Source organism: Malurus melanocephalus, unplaced genomic scaffold, assembly GCF_030028575.1.
Source record: "Malurus melanocephalus ecotype Western Australia unplaced genomic scaffold, MMel_1.1 scaffold_286, whole genome shotgun sequence".
NCBI classification, from domain to species: domain Eukaryota; kingdom Metazoa; phylum Chordata; class Aves; order Passeriformes; family Maluridae; genus Malurus; species Malurus melanocephalus.
In genome coordinates, this window is record NW_026623518.1 from 557,115 (window position 1) to 572,815 (window position 15,701).

The 15,701-nt window shown below is 46.4% G+C and overlaps 1 protein-coding gene across 1 annotated transcript in view; it reads left to right on the forward strand.

Annotated features, from left to right (window-relative positions):
• Positions 1 to 3,897: 3,897 nt before the first annotated feature.
• LOC130579666 (store-operated calcium entry regulator STIMATE-like) overlaps positions 3,898 to 15,701 on the forward strand; it is a gene marked incomplete at its 5' end in the record, with an annotated part of 18,326 nt that continues 6,522 nt past the window's right edge. The window contains 5 exons of the mRNA XM_057376623.1: positions 3,898 to 3,998; positions 4,225 to 4,320; positions 5,993 to 6,114; positions 13,678 to 13,790; positions 14,865 to 14,948. Of these exons, the coding sequence (XP_057232606.1) occupies positions 3,898 to 3,998; positions 4,225 to 4,320; positions 5,993 to 6,114; positions 13,678 to 13,790; positions 14,865 to 14,948 (516 nt within the window). The remainder of the gene's footprint in view (positions 3,999 to 4,224; positions 4,321 to 5,992; positions 6,115 to 13,677; positions 13,791 to 14,864; positions 14,949 to 15,701) is intronic.

Genomic DNA, 15,701 nt, shown 5'->3' on the forward strand with positions numbered 1-15,701 from the left:
TCCCTGAAGTGATGGKGGGTACAAATTTCACATTTTTGTGGATGTTGGCTGCTCTCTGCAAGCAGTGGCTGCTKCTTCCTCCCATTGTGTCTGGGGTCGAGCTGTCTGAGCTGCATGCTCAGGCTAAGAATAGTGCAGACCCCAGGGTTTTGGCTCTGTATCCTGCATGTTGGCTTCTTTCCTGCCCRGGGCTTGGAAAAAGCCTGGGAAAGGGTGTGTTCTGCAAAATAGGTTGAAATGTGTTGTTGGAGGCTGTACTGCTGAAAATAACATGGAGGGTGAGCAGGGGAAGAGCTTCTGTTTCCTCCCTGGTACAGTAGCTCAGAGTCCTCTGTGGCACAAGCAGAAATAAGGTCCTGACCCTCTTGCTAKTGGGATATGGCCCCAGAGATGGGATTTATGGCAGTCAATTTAATCCCTTCTTAAGAACAGGTAACAGTATCACCAGTTTKGGGCATTTCAGCCTTTATTTTTGGTGGACCTTTCACAATTTAARTGTATTAATGCATCTAATAGTGCCTCTCATATCAGGCTCATTTTCAGTMTCCATCCCCTGGGCCTGTGGCTGAGCTCAGTGGGGTTGGACAGGCTTGCATCCCTGTAAATCAAATCCCAAAAGCTTTGTCTGTTGAGTCAGCACCTCCATCCCAAACCTCAACTTGAGAATCCTGTGGTTGATTGCAGTAAGATTTGTCAAGGAGGTGGTCTGGCTCTCAGCCGAGTATTTCTAACCATCTCCTAGGGAAATAAATTTCCCTCTGTAACTTGGGAGAAACCTGACTTGGTAGCCAGTTTTGCTAATCAGAAGAGTGAGAAMAGCTTCACTGAGCTTTTATCTTCTGGCTTTCTGATTATTTCCAGATCTATATTGAAAGACTCCTCCCAATCTTTTTTCTTTTAACATTTCACAGGTTCTTATTCAGATGTCAACGTCCACCCAGCCTGGTGGTTCTGGGGGAATTTCAGGCTTGTATGATCTTTATTGTCCTTKACTGAAGAGGAAGGGCTGGGAAGCATTTTGTTTCCTGCCCTACCCTTTCTCAGCCCTGGGCAGGGAATTTCTCAAAYTGTCACTCATCTTCCTTCCCTTTTGGTTCAACTTCACAGCTTTTTTCTGCRGCAGCTGGAGCTGAGAAGGGGTGGAGTGGTCACTTGTGGGGGCTGACCCTGATGACCAGGCTTTGCTCATCCTTAATGGACAGACCTGGATCCCCTTATCCTGATTTTTCTAGGAATCATAGAATGATTATGCTTAAAGATCRTTTCATTCCATCCTCCTGCCATGGGCAGGGACACCTTCCACTATCCCAGAGTGCTCCAAGCCCTGTCCAGCCTGGCCTTGGACACTTCCAGGGGCAGCCACAGCTTCTCTGAGTAAGAAGAAGCTGTGAGCTCTGTGCCAGAGTCTCCCCACCCTCACAGGGAAGGATTTCTTTCCAAGATGTGCAGTAACATTCCTTCCTTGCACAAGCCAGCTTGYTTTGCACATGGACAAAGCTGAGAAGGGAAGCAGAGTTAAAATAATYGATGCTGTGGTTGGAAAACTGGTGRGAAGTCAAAWTCCTGAATTATTCTGTTCTAGTATRGACCAGGTRCAYGCCAGTCTCATTTTWAATCTAATTGRATGGGGGTTCTCTGCCATCTTGTGCAACTCCATGTGCAGTAAACTAAATTTTTAATTGGTGTCAGGCATTTTTAAAAAGTTTAATTTAGTTGTGAGTGCTTGGACTTAAAAAAACGAAAATGTTTTGTTTGCTTGGTGCATGCACAACTTTCTTTAAAGCAAATGTTGAAGGTGGACTGACCCATCTGAGCCAGGRCAGCAAACCCACACCTACAGCTGGTGGAAAACTGAGTTGACTGCAGTGAGTGGAAAAACATTTTGRGAAGAGCAGAGGAAATTTCAGCCTTTCTGCAGCCTGACCCAGCTGAGCTGTGCCTGTGCATGCCGTGCTTGGCTCTGCAGGGTTTGGAAGAGCTGAGGGAAGCTTTGCTCAGTCTCCAGAGCCCTGCTGTGCTCACTGAGCACTGAAGTTCTGTTTCACAGAGGGCTCCAGCATCTCCTCGAGTCTTCAAAGATGTGGTGCCGCTCCTGTGTGGATTTAACATCCTCTAGCCCCGGGTCACAGCCACCAAACAACTCCGCTCCCTGTTTAAGCTCTGGTAATCTTGGCTGGATTTCTGGTTTAATTTGGAGACAGCCTGCTGCAGCTCTGCTCACTAAATGCCCTATTAAGCAGTTAATTATTTCTCTATAATACTAGCTTTTATCTTTAATACAACAGTTTTACTGTCTCTGATAATTACACAGTCTCAGATAACTCTCTTAAATCTAATGAGGCATGACAAGCTGTGTTCAACAAGGCACCACACCATTAACTTCTTACCTCTTACTTGTCATCTTATCACACTGAATTACTGTATTTCTAGCCTGAGTGGCTGTGGATACATAACATGTCACTTCTCATTAAGAAAATAATAAAAATCATCCCTGGTGCCCCTGTGCTTGGGCTAGTGGTCATCTGGCTGGCCTGGTGGCCTGAAGATCCTTCCAGCAACTTCTCTGCAGAGTGGTGCTCTTTGTCCCATGAGCTGAAGGTTGGTTTGAACACTTCTGGCCACTTGGTTTGTCCGTGGGTCTGGTGCCTGTGGGAAGGTGAAATGCAGATGGACCTTTGAAGGGCAGCAGTGATGACAGAACTCGTCTGTGCTGATGGAAGTCATTGCTGCAGGGGTATTTTGTGGTGGGATTCAGCTGGAGGAGGGAAAGGAGGGTTTTTTCAGGATGGGGGTAGAACAGAAATTGCTGCAGTGATGCCTGGTATAACTTGGTTGATGCTTTGTACCTCACTGATGGCAGTAATGGTTTGAGTCGTTGGAATGCTGCTTTCCTGTGGGTTTAAGACTGACACCAGAACCCTGCATGGGCCTCATTGAACTCCTGGATTGGGGAGATCACAGATTAGAGAATGGTTTGRSTTGGAARAGACCTTAAAGAYCATCTCATYCCAYCCCAGCCATGGGCAGGGACACCTTCCACYATCCCAGGGTGCTCCAAGCYCCRTCCAWYCYRGCCTTGGACATTTCCAGGGATCCAGGGGCAGCCACAGCTTCTCTGRGCACCCTGTGCCAGGGTTTCACCATCCTCACARTGAACAATTTCTCTCCAATGGATAATCTAAATATATCTCAGTTTAAAAGTTCCTTCTGGTCTTATCACTGTTATCTTTTCAACTGCTGCCCTGTCGCTTTGCCAGGAAAAGCAAWGCTGCCCTTCTGCAGGTTCCTGTCAGGGAAGTCCCTACATCCTTCTTTGCTGGATCAGGAAGGCATTTCCCAAGGGAATGAGCCCAGGCTGTCCCTTGGGAGGAGCCTGAGTGCTCAAATACAGCTGGGGAGAGCAGAGCAGCAACCTGACCTGTGTGTTTGAAAGGAAGAGTCCCTTCACTGTCACAATTTCAAGTTGTCTGGAAGGATTATCAGGGCTGGTAGGGAGAGATGAACCCTCCCTAGCTCTGCTCAGGTCACTTCCCATGGGAATGCTGTTCCTGAGGGATTCCAGGAGCACACAGCCATCTCCCAACACCTCTGCTGTCCACCCTGCTGACCCCTGGGTGCAGGCATTGCCTCTGCTTGGTTTACATCCAGGCCAGAGAATGGATTCATGGAACCACAAAGGCTGGAAAAGCATTTCAGGATCACAAATTCCAGCTGCTAACCCAGCCCTGCCAAGCCCACCCTTAACCCATGTCCCTGAGCACCTTGCACATGTCTCTGGAACACTTCCAGGGATGATGATGCCACCACCACCACCCTGGGGAGGTCCTTTGGCTTTGCTCAGCTTTAGGCTGGCAGAGGATGAGGGTCCTGCAGGATTTTTAGGTCCTTTTGCAGTGAAATTGGGTGCAGGGCTGCACATGTGATGTGACCTTTCTAATTCCCTTTGCAGTGAAACGATTTAAGGAACCAAAGGCAGAGAGGCGTCCCTGGAGGATATGGTGAGATTTTTCATTTGAAACTTGAAAAAAGACTGTGTTTATAATATTATTTCCTCTCGTACTAACAATCTTCTGGGCCCCCTGTGTGTCCTGTATGGCATTTAATAGGTAAATGAAATGTTGTGCTGCTGCTTCCCAGGGAAACCCCCATAAAGTAGCTGGTKCTCCCTAGAAATAAAATTCCCTGCATTGCTCCTCCAGAAAAATCTTGGTTTTTTTCCTCCAGGTTTTATGATACCTCCAAGCAAGCAATAGGTGCCCTCTTCATTCACTTTGCCAATGTTTTTCTGTCTGATCTCACTGAGGAGGACCCTTGCTCTCTGTAAGTACACAAAGCTCTTGAAATCATGCCCTACATGTGTGGCAGGGAGAATGGTGTTGGGAAGGGTCATAAACAGGGGAAATGGATCCATCTGAAGCACTGTGTGGGGATGAACCCTGCTGAGCTTGTTTTTGTGGTCTGGGTTGTCTTTTTTTGCTGGTCCTCTTTGGGGGATTTCTAAACCAATCTTCAGACTTAACATAGAAGTGTCACCTTTACTTCAGTCACTTTGCAGATAAAAATTTATTTCAGAATGAACCTCATCTCATTTTARGAAGCTCTCTAGGCTCCAAAATGCTCCTTAAAACCTCCTAGCCTGTTTCCTTTTTCTGTATTAAAGTGCTGCCCCTTGATAATGTTCCTTTAAGCAGACACAAGTTTGGCTGGGGCTGCACATAACCTCCAAAGTGATGTATTGTTGTTTTTTTAAACAGACACTGTTTTAAAATAAACCCTTTCGTGCTTCTGCTGTGCCCTTTGGGTGTGTTGTTTATTTTTGATGTGTGTTTTATGTTTCCCTGTGCTGCCTGACTTGTCATCCTCAACCAGGCAGCTTCAAATCCTCCAGCCCTGTCCCTGGGCTTTGAGGCTCATACTCTGTGTCCTGCCCAGTGTAAACCACCAAACATTCCATGTTTGCATGGAAAGCTCTGATTTCAGCAGCTGGAAACTGTAAAAAGCTGGTCTGAGCTTTTGGATGTAGAAAAACTTAATGTTAGGCTTTCAAAGTGGATATCAAAAGCAGATTGTTGTTTTCAGCTTCTTTGTTCAGAGGCAGTATTGAGCTCTGGAAAAGGAAATGTTCCCTGCTGTAGCTCTGTGCTTGGCATTTTCTTCTTGGCTGTAGAAATCTGACAGAAAATATTGCAATAATGAAAAACTGCATTAAAAAACCACATTAGATTATGTGACTTTTTTTTTTCCTTTTGGAGTTCATTAAAATGCCAAGCCCTGGGTTAGAGCTTGGACCCTGCAATCCCCAAAAGGTCTCTCCTGGTCTCCTCTGGCACTCTGCCTCATGGCACTTAAACATCCAAAGCTGCAGAGCAAACCCATTGAACCCAAATTTCCTGGCAGGGTTGGTTCAACTCCTGGATCTGCACTGGGATGTGAATTTGAGGTTTTTGGGGACCTCAGGGCTCCTGCTGCTGAGCCAGGGCTCATGACCTCCCCCAAAATCTGCCCTCTCTCTGTGTCTCTGTTTTTGGGAGCTTCTTGGGCAAATGGACTTTTTGCCTCTCCTCCTCCAGTTTGTAGCAGCTGTGGTGTCCAAAAAGCTGCAGTTTTCTTGTGTGAAATTGTAGAACAATTTGAGTCTGTTTCCTCTAAAACTTGTGGTTTTATTCTTTTTAATAAGAAAAAAAGGAGCTGCAAATGGCAAGCCTCATTTTGGGGGGCCAACTTTTAACACGTATCCATTGGGATATGAATAAATGAGCAGTGCCAGAGAGTTGGTGGAGCTTGTCCCTTCTCACCTGAGCAATCTTTTAAATTAAGAAATTGCTGCTAAGGCTTAAGAAAATGCAATAGAAGAAAAAGGAAGTGAATTTGGATTGTTTAGTGGGGTTATTAAAAATCATGGGGTTTTCTTATTGATTTCTATTATGAAATTAAAGATTTGTGAATAAGACTTAAGAAAGCAGCTGAAACCTGAATTTTCCTCTGCTCTTAGCTACCTTATTAATTTCATCCTGGATGCCACGCTGGGGATGCTGCTGATCTGGCTGGGTGTGAAAGTCATCTCGTGGATCGTGCAGCACAAGAAATACACATACCTGGTCTTCGGGGAGTATGGTAGGTGTCACCTGCTCTGCCCAGGAGAGGTTGGGGACAAGAAAACATCCCCAGGAACTGCAGTCTGGGGCTGAAATGTGAGCAGGTTCTCTTATCCCTTCTCCAAGGAACTCATGAGTGTGAGTTAAATTGAGTTAAATACTGTGACACTGGTGCACAGTGAGGGTGAGGAAAGCAGGGTGAGGAAAAGCTGAACATTTCCTTGAGTGTATAACAACCCCCAGAACTTCTATATGGTAAATTAAGGTATTTAGGGCTCTTTTTGGGATTCTTCTGTGTGTATTTCCATTCAGAACATGGAATTGTTGTTGCATTTGTCTTGAGCTGTAGTAGGCATCAGCCAGGCACAGCCTGGCCCCAAAACTGAGTTCTCAAGTCTGGGCTCTCTCTTTTTAAATTCCTACCTTAAAGTGGAGGATTTTCAGGAAAGCTCCTCTCAGGCAGCCCCACTAGAGGGTAGCAGTTCCCTTCCAAAGGAGCAGAGCCAGCTTCTGGAAGAAGCTGCAGGAAAGGGAAAAAATTAATGCTTTGCCTATTTTACATTGTATCTACTGTACAGATTAATTCAGTCGTACTTCAGAAAATACATCTTATTCATAAAAAACTGCAGTCTTGCTTTTAAGAACTGAATCATTAAGTCTATTCTGAAGTTAGTCTGGTTTATTTGTGTTTTTAGTAGCTGGTCTGGTATCTGAGCTGGTGAAACTTGGGCTGAACTGGGGTTGGTTTGGAGATGCTCCTGCCTTGTGAGCTTACCCAGCATGTGGAGATGGGTCATGGCCCAGGAGGAAGGGCATGGGTGGGTTTGTGAGGCAGCAGAAGCAGCTACAGAGGGAGAGTGAATGCCAGCAGATGGGTTGAAAAGGTGTGATTTGGACGGGCCAGCTCTCCTCAAACCTGAGAGTGACTTTAAAGGCTGATCTYGAGCAGGTACAGCATCCTGATAGCAGGAATTTGGTGGGGGGACTGCCTTTATAATAGATCTTAAAGTCAGTCAGATGAGACAGCAGAAAAATCCAGGTATTCTTGGTTCAGGAACTGGAATTTTTTGCCTTTTTAAGCAACAAGGGCTGGAAACTCAACCACAGCCATCCCAGGGCACAGCCCCAGTGTCCCGTGCCACGTCTGCAGTTGAGCAGAAGCAAGGGAACGTGGAAAGTGTTTTGGCAGAGCAGTGGTGAACTTCTGTTGAGCTGTAGCTGGCCCCTCATTAGGGCTGGCTTAGACCACAGAAACAGCTCACTCTCCTTTGAGAAAATCTTGCTTTCATTAGTAACAAGTAAGTTTGTGCTGTTGTTTGAATTTGGTTCTTGGGTTGGGGGTTAAATATCTCATCCATCAAGTGCAGTTTTTGGTGCAGGTTTCTGGCCAGGGTGACCCCAGTGGAAAATTCAGGTGGGAGCCAAGTGAGATGTCCAAGGCAGGGCTGGGGGAGGAAAACATTCCCGTCCTCATTTCGGGTGTTAGCTTCCAAAACAGTTGGGAAGGCGCTTGTAAACTTTGTACAGTTTGGTGCAGGCTCCAGGAATATGATTCATTTTCTGGGCTAATTGCTCTAGCAGACTTGTGCTTCTCAGGAGAATTGAGGGAAGCAACATAAGTGCTGCAGAGGAGGAAAGGCAGAAAACCAGGGAAGCACCAAATCCATGCTGCAATCAGCAGTCAGTGCCACTGCTCCAACCATCAGAACAGAATGGTTTTGTCTATTCGAGCCAGTACCCATCTTTCTGTATCAATTTAGGGGAAGAAATAAAAAAAATATCTTTCGCAGTGTCCTTCCAGGTCATGGTTGCATCCCTGCAACTGATGCAAAGCCCTGCAGCTCTTCTCTGGTTTGTGCTGCAGCAATTTCTGCTGCTCTGTGGTTGCTTCTCCTGCCTGCACAGCCCTGTCTGCCTCCCCCTGTGCTCCAATAGCTGCATTAGTGGAGAAGAAAAGTGGAGGGGAGGGAAAGCACTTAAATCTCTGCTGCTATTTTAAGCATSCAGCTGCCCAGAATTGTTTAGAAAAATCAATTACTTCCATATTTCCAAAAACCCAGGAACAGGCATTCTGAGATCAGCCTCTCTTGTGCCTGAGCTCGTGGCCAAACGCTGCTGCAGCCAGGAATGACCTGTTTTACAGCTAGTGGGGAATCAAAGGCTCCTGTTTGCTTGTGTTCCTCCATCCTTGCCCATCAGCTCTTGATTACTCTCTGAATTGGCTCTAAGGACAGGAAACTGCATTTTGGAAGGTGCTGTCTCTTGTAAGGATGTCTGGGCCCTGAGATCAGAGTTTGAGGAAGTGTGTTCATGGCACAGTGAGCTTTGGGGAGTGATGGTTGCCTTACACCTGCTCAAAGCTTACAAACTCCTGCCCCTGGAGGTGTTGAAGGCCAGCTTGGATGTGACCCTAAAAACCTCAAGGCATCCCTGCCCAGGGCAGGGGATTGGAATTAGGTGATTTTTATAGGGTCCCTTCCAGCCCAAACCATTCYATGGTRATTCTGTGAAATTCCACAAATGCACCACTGCTGCAGCAGATCATGGCTGTAGGTGCTGTCATCGTAGGGAACCAATGCAGGGAGGACCAAAGCAGAGTTTGAGCTTCAAAATATGTGGGAGATGTGGAAATGTGGGGACCCAAGGTCTTGGAGGTGCTGTTGGKGCTGTACAGACTGGGCAGGGGAGGTGCTGGCTCCAGTCAGAGTGTGCTGATCAAACCTGCTTGAATTTTGTGCCTCATCTCCAAACTGGTCCAGCTCTCTTCTCCCTCCCTCCCCATGGCAATGAGCAGCTTCTTAGAGAAAACCTCTGGGTGGGTGCAGTGTCCTGACATTTTAATTGTGKTTAATAATTCTCCAGGATTACTCCAATATTTCTTTTAACTAAGCAAATACTGTGAATTTTCATTAAGAGAGATTTTCTGCAATGTGCAAGTAAATTTTTTTTAGGGGAGGAAAAGTGTTCTGACTGGAAAATGTCCCTCTGGATGCCCATCTGGGGCCTGGCTTGTGTGTGACTGTAGCTGTGGTCACTGGTGATCTAAGCCCAAGTGCTTTGTGCTCGTTCAGTGTCTGGAAATGGAAAAGCATCTTGCTTGGAGGCCTTCAAAGTCTGTTTAGTGGCCTGTTGAACTCTGCTGGTCGAATTTAGATTTAATTGAACATGCTCTGTGCCAGCTGCTGAGTTTAACTGAGGACCTGTGTAGGCTGCTCTTGGCCCCGTGGTGATGCTGTACAAAATTTCCATAACAAATATTCCCACGTCCCAGAGCTGGCTGCTAATGATTGAGGAGGAAATACTGCTGGAAAGAGCTCTGACCTGAGGAATTGTCCTGTCCTCAGCCTGCTGGGCCTTTCCACCCCCAGGAGCAGGGGGAAAAAATAAGGAGAGGACTGAGAATCCTGCTCAGGGACCAAGTGGGTGGTTGGGTCTCTTGCTCTGAACAGGGGTACAAACCTGAGCCTCCTGGAACTCAGTGACAGCAGAATTGTTTCTAGGAATGGGAATTCCTATAAACTCCTATTCCACTGCCATAGGAACACCCCCAGGGTCCAAAGACACAGAGCAGTGGTGTGACACTGCACACTGGGGACAGATTCCAGCTGCTCTCACTTTTTCCCAGTTCAGCAGTGCAACAGGCTGTCCAGAGGACTTGGAAGTGCCCCATCCCTGGAAGTGTTCAAGGCCAGGTTGGATGGGTTTTGAACAGCCTGGTCTAGTGGGAGATGTCCCTGCCCATGGGGTCCCTTAAAACCCACACCATTCTGTGATTCAGTGACTTTAGTTCAGATGCAGAGAGGGTCTGGGGTGCCCACTGGGCACATCTGCTGCTGTGATTCATCACATTCCCATATCTGAAAGCCTGGTTTTGTCCTCCAGGTAAGCACTTCATGCAGTTCAGAGTTTACTGCTCTTTCCTACCCTCCTCTATACTTGGCACTGATAATTAATCCCTTGGTTTTGGAGGTGCCATTTGAGAATCTCTTAAAAAGTTTTTTTTTAACCTCTTTTACCCCCACCTTGTCACCCAGTACAACTTCCAATGCTTTCAAATATTTGCCTTYCCTCAGACCCCCTGAACCCCCCACTTTGGCTGTGGTTGAGCTTTTTTCCTACCTGCTCTTCGCACACACAGTCCCCAGAAATCTGTAAATAAAACTGTCTGGCAGGAACACGGGGGCTGTGCTGACAGCTCGGTGCATTTGGCAGCCTGGAATTAAAACTAATCTTAAAACTAATCCTGCTGTGTGGTAACAGCTCAGAAACCTCAAGCACTGCTCTGGCTCTCCTGCACTTGGGCTCCCAAGCACAAGTGGAACATGAGACACGTTTGTGTGATGGTGCCACGGGCTCCAGTGGTCCTTGGGCTGCTCCAAAGATGTTTTTCCAGTGATGGGGTGTCTCAGAAATGCTGCAGGAGGAAGCAGTCAAAATTCAGAGTGTGCATCCTTCAGAGTGAAGGAGGATTTGAATTTTTGTGAGGATGGGAGGTGGCTGTAAAAAAGGTTTTAGCAAAGGGTGTTCAGTAAAAGGAGAGGCTGGTGATAGACTCCATGTGTAAAGCTGAGATGTCCTGGGTTAACTCCCAACTCGAACCAGGGACAAGAAACTGGAAAAGTTCAAAGGGAGTATGATACATTAAATTTCCTAACAGATGTGGTGTGGATGCTGCAAATATCCTTTGGACCAGTTCCCCACTTTGCTATGTTCACAACTTTCCTTTCCCTGTAGGAAAAAGGAGGACATCAATTTTATTTTAATTTTTTTTTAGCCTCCAGGCAGCAAATTAGTTTTTRCTGGCTGGCAGTATGGTGTAGCAGAAAGTCTTGTGGGCAYTCTTTGAGATTTATGTAATAAAAAYAYTYCYTGTAAGAAGAATCCTTTCCCATCTGTGGAGCAGGGCACCTCTGGACAGTACTTGATCCATTAAAGACATCAGGCTGAATCTGAGGATTTCAGATTTCAGTAGGAAATCTGACCAGCTTTCTGTAGGAAAACAGCTCTTACATGAGTTCAGCTCATCTTCCAGCATTTCCTTGCTGTGGAAGGAGGAGATGGGGCAAATCTGCCTGGTGGGCTTGTCCAGGGACCACACCAAAGGTTTCCCTGATGAGATGCCAGAAAATGCAGACTTGGATATTCCTGCTTTTAGTYAGAATTAGGTGAATTGAATCCAGCCTAAATGATTCTGATTCTAGAAACAGATTGCAAAACAGTGACAATTTGAGCTTCTTGATGTGATAGAGCAGATGGCCAAACCTGTTCTCTGTGTAGCTCTGTGGGTCTTTTCCATGTCCTTGCAGTGTCTACCCTGGACATGTCAGAAGTGCTGATGTCCCTCTTAACTGTGGAGAAAATTCACAGCATCTTCTGCAGGTGATGCAGAAAAGACCAGAGTGAGAAACTGGGATATTTGAAGCTCTGGATGGCTGGATGTTTCTTTGACAAGATGGGATATGGTGGTGAGGGCTGTGGATCTGTGGTGTAAGCCTGACTGGGGAGGCTGCTCCTGGACAAGTGGGGCTCACCCRGAGGGATTTTACAGTTTCACCATGAAAACTCTTCTTTAGCAAAGGGAAAAAAGATTTTCTTTCTCTGAAGGAAACCTCGAGAAAATGTGTGAACAATTTGATGGCTTTCTTACAAGCTGAAAATGGAAGTTTTTGGGGTGCAAGTCTGTTAACTTTGAGTACACTGGCGAGTCCATAGCTAGGGGGGGTTGAAGCAGGCTGTCTGTCCTGGTGTCTGTGTGTCAGCCTGGTGAGCCAAAACCTAACTCAGGCTGTCCATTGCACAGAGTGAAGAACCACAGCCTGCTGGTGTGACCTGTCCCCAAAAGGGTGGAGGGGGCAGGTGTTTGGGAGGGATCTCMAACTTGCTGGTGCTTTTTGGGCAGGCTGAGATGACAGAGGGAAATGCTGTCACGGAAAAACCGATTCACAAACGGCATTGTGGCTCTCAGCCCTGTCCCTCCGTGGGGGACAGAGCACAGCTGACAACACAGAGAGAAAGGGAAAGAGTTCAAATGCAGGAGGGACACAACAGATGTGTTTGTTTTCCCGTTTTGTTTGTGCTCTGAGCTCTGATGGATGGTGGTAATGTGGGGGTTTGTGGGAGAATTGGTTGGTTTTAGGGTAAGGGGTAAAAGGGTTTGCTAAACCTAACATGTGCCAAAGGTAGCCAGGCATCCTGATCTATTAGGAGAGGCTTTCAGGAGGATCAAAACCTCTCTGACACCAGCCTGTGACACTGCTCCMATCTCCCCACAGACCACCCATTAAGCTGTTGCCTTCCAGGGAGCGGAGATTCCGCTCTCCAAAATCCTCCACGGGCTCTGCTGTGTGTGCTTGTGCATAACCTTCCTGCTCCCTCTTCCTGCCCTCCCTCTGTGCTGTTCCTGCTGCTTTGGCTCTCTCTGTTTGTTCTCCTCATCCCTGCACCCTTGACCTCCCAATCCTTCCTTCTCCCCTCCTTTGCTTCCTTTTTAATGAAGCCTTGAGCAATTAAGAATTTGGGGCACAAGGGGATCCTGCTTGGACACTATCAGATAATGTAGATGTCTCCACATCTGGCTGTAGCTTTGCAGATGTTCTGGGATGTTGATGACAAATGACAGAATAATGACAARTGGACATGCAGACCTGCTTTGTACTTGTTGGGAAGCAGATCCTCACGGAGCTGGGGCTYGGTTGGACACCAGCTCTTGCTGAATCCCAGTACGTGCTGCTGGTTTTTGTGGCTGGAGGTTTGTGCTGGTGGGGATAAATGTGCATTTGCAAACTGCTGGTGTTGTCTCCCCCTGCCACATCTTGACAGGATTGTGCTGAAAAATGGACAAAAGTGGGGCAGAGCTCCCAGCCTGCTGCCATCTGACCACGTCAAACACTCTCAGTGCCAACTGAGCAGGTTCCCTTGCACGGMTGGAATTCCAAATTCCGGCYYGATTATGCTGGGAACAAGTGTAGCYAGGGGTTATCTTTGTTTTTGAGTGGTAAGAGGAAATGCTGCAGCTATCCCAGGCCTGATACAGTGGCTCAGTTTTGCAGATCTGAGATGTTCTGGTGAGTCAGGGGAGGTGATAACAAGCTGGCAGAGGGCTGAAGGAAGCTCATGTAATAGATACAGAACCATTATTGTTGTTAACAATATAAGTATGCTTTTCCTTATTGCTTGGTGAGTACCCCTTTGGAAGCATTTATATTTAATTAGCATTGATTTTTTTTGAGTGAATTACTTTAAAACCTGGGGCGATGGAGCCCCTGTCTCTTGTTCAGACAGTATCACATAACCAGCCCTTCACTTCATCAGCACAATAAAATAATACTGTTCTGGGCTGAGAAATAATGCTGCTTGTAGTGAAATTGGTGACTTGAAAATTTCAAACTGTGTGGCTTAACAGAGTGAAAATTGCTGGTGATATCTTTAAAAATTTATTTGCATTTACTTTATTTTATAGAGGAGTGTGCAGGTTCTGACTGGTCCTTGTAGAGAGGAGGGTCAGTGTTAAGCATGAGACTGCTTTTCTGCAAGGCTGTCTCCTCCTGTCCTCTAATCCAGGTTTAAAATGCTGTTTTTCCAGGTGACCCTCCACAAGCTGCTGCCTGGATTGGCCAGTGTATCCTCTACTTGCTGATAATGGTTTTTGAGAAGACTGTGATTAGCCTTGTCCTGCTKATCCCTGGCTGGACAAAGGTAAGCAGTATTTTTCTAGTTGTAGCTGTTGTGATTTGTTTTTTGTCAGCTTTGCCTGATTCATGGTTCCCATTATTGAAGGCCTTTAATCCTCACACTTGTTGACATCACTCTGTAATCATTAGCTATTATTAAAACTTCAGGAAACATGACTTTCATAATGGTTTGGCTTTTGGTGCATTTTGTTGCTAGTCAAAAGCTAGTGGAATAAAATGATGCTTTAATTTTATTTCTCATTCTTGGAAGGCTAAAATGGGCTGGGCTGGCAGCTGAGCTCCTTCAGTYCTGCCAGAGGATTTCTATTTTATTCTGTCAAATCAGTCCATGTTGGTGTTTTGTGATCCCATACCTAAACCAGGCGACTTATAGAGATTAATTTGAAAAGAACTATCTAAGTAGCACATTGTCTTTTCCTGCTCAGCTGCTTCTGCATGGTTTCCTGATGCAATATTAATTGTGTTGATCAGAAGTTTATCTTAAAAAAAATAAAAATAATTCTCTGTGGGGCTTTTAGCTGGTGGCAGGTGGGTGTGATGGGTATAAAACCCAATTCAGGGAGTCAATGGTAACTCCARTTTGGAGTGCACTTTCCTTAGACTCTAAGGTGTCAGGCACTAAGTGTAATTTGATTGAGGCATTATCTGCAGCAATCTGGAAGCATTTATCTGTTCAAGGRTTGTCCTTCAAACCCAGTAGCCCACAGTGCTCACATTTGGGTGTGAACTCTTAGCAACACAAATCCAGATCCAGAGATGCTGCTGGATTCCTCTCTGTCATTACTGCTCATGGCTGGTGTCCTTGTTCTGCAGATGAGCTCCGGGGAGCCAAGGGAAGTCCCACCAGTTGTTTTCATGAAGAGTTACACTGAAAGACTCTGAGTACATGTTTCTGTGTAAAATCACGTGTTTGGCAGCTGGGCTGAGGGAATATCCTGTGTCATCTTTCTGAGAGCTGGGTTGAAGCAAAGGCTGCAGAGCTCTGGCTGCTCATGGAAGAGGATAACCACTTTAGTCAAAGGTCTTGCAACAGAGCTGTTCAGATACTGCTTCTAAATGTTTGTTTTCTCCTCTGCAGCTTCAGCAGATCCTCCTGGGTTACATCCCAAGCCCCCAGCTGGAGCTTGTCCTGGTGATGTTTGTTGTGCCTTTCATAGTCAATGTAAGTGGTGCCTCTTGGGCTGATTTGGAAATCGTTTTGCATCCTCGTGGAAGCATGCACAGGGACTGGTTGGGGACAGCCCTGAAGTGGCTGGGATGGGGGAGGAGAATGGAAATAAATCTGTCACAAATCTGTTGCTGCCATGGACTCTGGTCCCAGTTCCCATACCTTTCTCTGAGCTGCTCGAGGTGGGGTTGACTCTTCACCTCTTGGACTAAAGCTGGGTCTTGTTAGCTGAGGGCTATCCCAGCAGCAAGCTGTGGGCATAAGGATGCCCAAAAACCCCTTAAGGTTGTATAGGATGGCTGGTAACTTTGGCAACCTGCTCATCTAGTTATTTGGCTTCACTTCAGATTGTGTTACAGCAAGATAAGGGGCACAGGTTTATCCAGAACTCTTGTTCTTCTCAAAATTAGTTCAACAAAACCTCCTGAAAGCTCAGCACTTTCCTGATTCCCCTGGGTGATCCTTGACCTGCTGTTCAGTCCCTAAGATGGGAAATGAGAATAAGGTGTTGGCACTCAGATGCTCCCTGGACAAGCAGGAAGGTGAGCTCACTTTCAGCTTATCCCATGCACATTTCAGTGGATGCAGCACTGGCAAAGTAGGATTGACCTGCTTCTCTCCTCAACACCAGGCTGCATCTCCCCATTAGGAAACAAATTCTGGTCCTCAGAGAACTGAGCAGGGACTGTTTCAGGCAGCTGAGCCTTGGATGGAGCTTGGTTCAATGGTTATTTTCTGGTGGAAATT